This window comes from Arachis ipaensis, chromosome B3 (assembly GCF_059453495.1).
Source record: "Arachis ipaensis isolate K30076 ecotype BB chromosome B3, ASM5945349v1, whole genome shotgun sequence".
In the NCBI taxonomy this organism is placed as follows: Eukaryota; Viridiplantae; Streptophyta; class Magnoliopsida; order Fabales; family Fabaceae; genus Arachis; species Arachis ipaensis.
In genome coordinates, this window is record NC_142438.1 from 55,399,067 (window position 1) to 55,405,260 (window position 6,194).

General features: G+C 36.2%; 1 protein-coding gene across 6 annotated transcripts; it reads right to left on the reverse strand.

Moving 5' to 3' along the window:
• Positions 1-520: 520 nt before the first annotated feature.
• On the reverse strand, positions 521-4,256 carry LOC107630594 (ABC transporter C family member 4). 6 transcript variants are annotated; one of them, XM_088510230.1, is made up of 8 exons: positions 4,052-4,242; positions 3,677-3,752; positions 3,207-3,296; positions 2,589-3,057; positions 2,238-2,465; positions 1,510-1,815; positions 1,352-1,415; positions 521-1,251 (listed from the first exon to the last, which is right to left on the reverse strand). In XM_088510230.1, the coding sequence occupies exons 5-8, from the start codon at positions 2,421-2,423 to the stop codon at positions 1,121-1,123; spliced, it is 687 nt and encodes a 228-aa protein (XP_088366356.1). In that variant the 5' UTR covers positions 2,424-2,465; positions 2,589-3,057; positions 3,207-3,296; positions 3,677-3,752; positions 4,052-4,242; the 3' UTR covers positions 521-1,120. The 6 variants fall into 6 exon arrangements, with proteins under 6 accessions (XP_088366356.1, XP_020974627.1, XP_088366357.1 ...); XM_021118968.2 differs by lacking the exon at positions 2,589-3,057 and having other exon boundaries at positions 2,316-2,465; positions 4,052-4,256; XM_088510231.1 differs by lacking the exon at positions 2,589-3,057 and having other exon boundaries at positions 2,358-2,465.
• Positions 4,257-6,194: the final 1,938 nt, after the last annotated feature.

Below are 6,194 nucleotides of genomic sequence, written 5' to 3' on the forward strand. Positions count from 1 at the left end.
CATCACAAAGCTCAACCTGCTTCATTAAAAAATTCTCCTCAGGCTAAGCTTGGGGCTGTGATATGGTCGTCGTTATTTGTGATATGGTCGTCATTATTGCACGTTATAACTCGGCTTCATAACCGTTATCAACATATGATATAACTCGTCATTATCCGATTACTACTCGGAATTTATGAGCCATAGCTCGGTGACATCAATACTCCTATCATAACCGACATCCCAAACGGTAAAATAAGGTCGGTTACAATATCAATTATTTGACGATTATTACCGAGAATATAACAGACGAGGAATTCATCATATAAAGGGAAGTAGAACATTTCTTGAAAACCAAGTTTTTGAACAAGAATATACACTGACTTAAGCTTCAGAATGCCTTTGTAGGTACACTCCACCTCCTTTTCATTGCTCGCGCTTTCACACAACAACACAAATAAAGAAGCTCGGATTCAAAGAGTCGGACGTTCAGCCTCCCAGTACATAGCTCGGCTGATTCCAAGCAGTTGAAGCCGATCTATTTCCCAGGCAAGATCAAATATCATTTACATCATATATGAACATCATTTACATCATTCCACTCTCATACAACTTCATTCATCAAATTAATCTAATTACTTTATAAAACTAACTTACTCACATGAAATGGAACAATAAAGTTATAAGTATTATGAAATTATGTGTCAGTTGTTGAAGTAGAAGTAATGCGCTATCATGCTCTGCAACATTCACAATCCAAGAGGAATTACCCTTCTTTAAAGAATGGGAATTGGAATGGTAGTTCACATTGTGAATATGGTAATTGTATTTTTAACTGAAAGGTATAGGCTTAGTGTTGCAAAAGAACATGGGTTGGTCCAAAATGGAGGACAAGTTCTACTAAGCATATTCATATTGCTACCTCAATTTGTGTTTATGGGAACTGCTGATGCATTTTTAGAGGTTGCAAAGATTGAGTTTTTTTATGACCAAGCACCAGAGAGCATGAAGAGTTTAGGCACTTCTTATTCCATGACATCCTTAGGAATTAGGAATTTCCTTAGCACTTTTGTTCTCTCAACAGTTTCACACATCACCAAGGAATATAGCAGTGAACACTAAGGAACCATCTTGATTATTATTATGCACTTCTTGCAGTGCTCAACTTGAATACTTCGTCCATAAACAAGATCCGGCTTTGCTTAAGCATAACCCGCCCCGAACAAAGCAACTGCCTCTGCCCCACACTCCAATTCTCTCCATTATCTACCACTGATAGGTCAAGAACAAGAGCATTATTTCCATTAGTACAAATGTAAAATGATGAATTTCAAGTAGTTCAAGCAAAACGGTTTTCACAAAAAAAATGTACCTAAAGAGTCAAGCTTTTCAGGCTTAGCAGACACTGCCTCTTTTAGTTGACACCTTTCCAAACTCTACAACAATATAGAAACTTAGTTTAACATGAATTTTAGGCCACATAAGGATAGAACCAAACCAGAAATAAAGGTGTGTCCGTGTGTGTTTTACCTTCCATATATCTTCATTTGTGTATTGTCCAGTTAGATCAATATTGCTTCTGACAGTTCCTTCGAAAAGGACAGGCTCCTGAGGAATGATACCAAAGCAAGATCTAAGATCATGAAGCCCCAACACTGATATGTCAGTGCCATCAATAATTATTTTGCCTCCTGAAGGTTCCACCAGCCTAAAGAAAACTTGAATCAGAGTTGATTTTCCACTTCCAGTTCGGCCTGCAACACCAATCTTTTCTCCTCCATAAATGCTTAAGGTAATGCCCTTGAGAACTAGAGGAGTGTTCGGACGATACCGGACCTGTTTTCCAAAAGTTCAGTCATCACAACAAAGTACAATCAATGTTGATCAATGCATAGGGAAGTCTAAACCCTCTCCAACATACATATTATGCACTGTCATGCTCTGCAACATTCATAATCTCAATTACTATCAACATAATCTCATAATTAGCATATAATTAGAGACATGAATCCTATAATCCTTCTATTTTGTTTAAGAATTAGGCAAGTAGAACTAAATTATATGCAAGGATGTAGATCTTTAATCAGCAATCAGCATTTATCTCATCTAAGTGACATTTATAAAAAATTATATCCCTCCCCAAATGAAAAAATGACAACTTTCTACTGTACTCCCTCTCATTTTCATTAAAACAAACACGTAGTCTTAAAACTAAGAGACACAATTTTATTTTCAAAAGACAAAAAAGAATCACTTGCTAGGAACAAGGTTATCAAGTGATTCAACTGAAATAGGAGCCGCTGTGTTTGCACTAAGAATTTCTTTTGTCGCTTAACTTGCTTCTTCAATTTTGCCATAGCCTTGGGAAATTTCCTCACATCTATTCCACCACCAACTTGTTTATTGAACTCATCTGCAAAATGCTCCACTAACCGTAGTTTCATATTCTGGCCACCCAGCTCTGCGTTCCAACGTACATCCTTAACCTACACAAATTACAAAGTGAGTGAGGAAGTTAAGAGGATTAAATTTTATATTTGAATTTCTCTTCTTTGATTGGTTCAGCCATGAAAATAGTATGTAATGATGTGCAGTTAAAAGCAATTAACCCCAAAATGGACGATGGAAGCTCTGGTATAGATTGAAGCCTCTCGCAATTACTCAAGTTGAGGTATTTCAGCCGTGACAGATGCTTAATGCTTTCGGGCAAGCTTCTCACACTGCTGTGACACATTGATAAGTCCTTCAATGATGAAAGAATGCTTATATTCTCTGGAAGCAGAGAAAGATTGGAACAGTAATTCAGTTTTAACCGTTCAAGCGGAGCTGATAACACCAATTTGTCTGTGCTGTGGTTAAGCTGTGTCAGCGAGAACTCTCTGAGACCAATGCAGCTATAGAACGAGAATGTCTTAAGAGATTGATAATGAATGTTGTGCTGGAAACTTCTTAGTTCATTACAATCATTTAGAAAGAGATAACTCAGCCTTTGAGAAGATAAAACAGATAGGGGAACTTGCTGCAGACGCTTGCAGTTGGAAACATTTACTTCTTCAAGATTTGGGGCCTTGGAGAAACCTAGGAGCTCGACTAGGTGCGATAAATAATTAAGATCTACTAAATTCAGATTTACAAGATTCTGAAGAAGAATTAAAATAAATGCATGAGCCCAATCTTTTTAAAACGATATACATGTGTTTAAGCAAAAAAGAAGTTGCACTGCATACCTGGACACCTTCGCAAAGCTTCTGCCTCCTCATGTGTTCTCTTCCAGTCAAGATTCCCAAACCCCAGTCACATAGCCCTTCACATCAAACCTTCGAACCAAACAAAAAAAACCAAGAAAGGTCAACTCTTTTATATAAACCATTAGAAAACCTGAACCAAAGGCAACATAAACATTAGCTGAAACAAGAATGGCCTTCACAACAAATAGCTATTAGGTAATTTTTCAAATGAAAGGGGAACTAAAAAATATAAAAAAAAATACTGAAATCGAAGCAAAGCTAAAAACTATGATGTGTAGAGACAAACATATCACTGATGGCAAAAGTTAGAGAAGAAAGCATTTGTTTGGCAGCAGGAGGTGGAGGCTGAGGAAATGGTAGAAGCTCGAAATTTATCACAAGGAAATTAATATGAGTTCGAGTAGAAATAAGAACAAATAGTGCGCACGAAAGAGAGCTTAAACCCTAACCTTGAGTAGAGGCGTTACAGATCCATCGTTAAGAGTGAAGATATGCATAATGTCAACAAGATCTTGAGCTGTAACACTGGATAACAAGAAAATGATTATCAAACAATGAAAGTTGTAAATAATTATCAAACAAATAGCTCAAATTGAATTACAAATTACTTGAACAATGCAGAACAGAATAGATTCAATGTTCGTCCAAGCAAATGATTCAAACAAAAAGCTTCGATTGCAGAAAAAATTCATCAAAATCAAAGTAAACCCGCAAATTCAAACGAAGCACAAAAGTAGAGTATGATAAACCTGAAACTGGTATAGAAAAATTGAGCCATAAGGTTTATCACGAAGAACAGAATCACAAAATTAAGATATATATACCTGAAATTTGAGATGGTTACGAGAAGAACTGAGAGTGTGAGTTGAGATTAGATGGAAGAGGCACCAGAGGGAGAAGATGCGATGAGAGCGGCGGCAGAGAGCTCTGCGACGATGGGAGTAGACGCGATGAGAGCAACGATGAAACTAGTGGTATACTAGAATAAGGTTAGGTTCCCATTATTTAGCAACAATGAATTTTAATCCCATTTTAGAAGTAGTCTCTTTGCTTTTATCCTTTAACAAACCTTTAGTGAAAGGGTATATTAAATTTTCTTGAGATCCTACATAGGTAAAGGTAATTACACCATCCTCTATTAATTGTCTCGCAAACTCATGTCTCAAGCGTATATGTCCAGACTTTCCATTATAATTTTTATTATATGCTCAAAATATAGTTGATTCATTATCGCAGAAGATTAAAATAGTTGTCATTTACTATGGCCACAACTTTATATCATTGGTGTGAGAAATTAGAACTCACACAACTTTACCAGCAAGTGCATCGGGTCATCCAAGTAATAACTCAGGTGAGTGAGGATCGATCCCACAAGGATTATTGGATTGAGCAAGCAATAGTTATCTTGCTGGGCTTAGTCAGGTAAACAGTGAAAGATGGTTGTTGGTGTAAAATGCATAAGTAGTAAAAAGCAAGTAAATAAAGCAATTGTAAAAAGCAAGTAAATAAAGCAATTAAACAGAGTTGGAGTAAAACATTTATGAGAAAACAGTTAAGGTCTCGGAGATGTTTACTTTTCTGGATTAAAACATCTCACCAACTATTTTAACAATAGGTGATTCATTCTATGGTAAACCATAAGTGATTAAAACTTAATCTCTTAGCAATTTAATCTCCTCTAATCCTACTAAAATGCCACAGACAAGGTTAGTTAATTCAGATCAGAGGGTAAAGTTCAGAAAACTAGTTTGGCGCCACAAAAACCTCAATTACCCAAAGCTAACAGGATTTTATGTCACATATCCGGTTAGTTCACACAATTAGCAGTTTAAAAGGACTGTTTTCAAGATGTAGCTCAAGCGAGATAGCTCTCTCAAGAATCACAAGAGCTCATGTAGAATAAGGGTCATACTCTCGTTCCACCCAGATTCATAAGATTAAGAACGAAAACAACACCTTAGAATTGAATCAAACATTAATTAAAATAGAAGATAATATTTCTAATCCATAGAAATAAACAGAGCTCCTAACATTAACCAGGAGGTTTAGTTGCTCATAACTTTACAAAAAAAAAATAGGTTTCTGAAAAAATGTGGAAACAGAAAGATTCCAAAACCTAGGTGGTCTCCTCCTTAAATACTAACTTAATAATAAATGCTAAACCTAAAAGATACTTTTTTTGGTCAAGTGGATTGGACAACCCCCAATCTTAGGTATCACAACACACCCACACTACACACTCACCCACACAACCCTTAAGGGTTCATATTCAACACTTGGTGCACTCACCAAGGTTTGAACCCGGGTGCAGCATATTAAGAGGCATATAATTTAACCAATTGAGCTAGGCCTCAACTGCTAAGATATTATTTAAAAGATATTATTTAAAAAAATTACAATGATAAAATAAGATAATCCTAAGAAGTTCTAAATCCACTTTGGAGGCCCAATAGATGTGAAATGGACAGCAAGCTGGAGTTTAATGCCAAGATTGGGCATTGAACGCCCAAAGAGGAGTGTGAGCTTCTAACTCTAGCCCCCTTGCTGGCGTTGAATGCCAGGTTGGGCGTTCAGTGCCCAAGGGAGAGCTGATAGCTTTTTCATTTTTTGCTCCAAGCTTCTCCAAACTACTCCGAATTTCACCTAAAATCATAAAAACACAAGAAATTCAAAGGTGAATTTTGCACTAAAATATACTAAAACTTAATAAAATCTAAATAAAAATATAAAAACAACTAGAAAAAAGGTATAAGATGCTCACGCATCACAACACCAAACTTGAACTCTTGCTTATCCTCAAGCAACCAAAAATAAAATAGGACTAAGGAAGAGAAAAATACACAAGATTAGAGTTATCAATCATGCTCAGATCTAATTACTGATCGGAGCTATTAACACTCTATTTCTAAATAGCTTTGGCATCTCACTATCCTTTGAAACTCAGAAACATTGGCATCCCTTAGAACT

Coding starts and splice junctions, on each gene's coding strand:
- LOC107630594 (XM_088510227.1), bottom strand. CDS start 3,239: ATGAGGAGGCAGAAGCTTTGCGAAGGTGTCCAG. Junction 1,816..2,237: donor ACTTGATAACCTTGTTCCTA/GCAAGTGATTCT, acceptor TTTGGAAAACAG/GTCCGGTATCGTCCGAACAC. Junction 1,252..1,351: donor TGAAAAGCTTGACTCTTTAG/GTACATTTTTTT, acceptor TTGACCTATCAG/TGGTAGATAATGGAGAGAAT.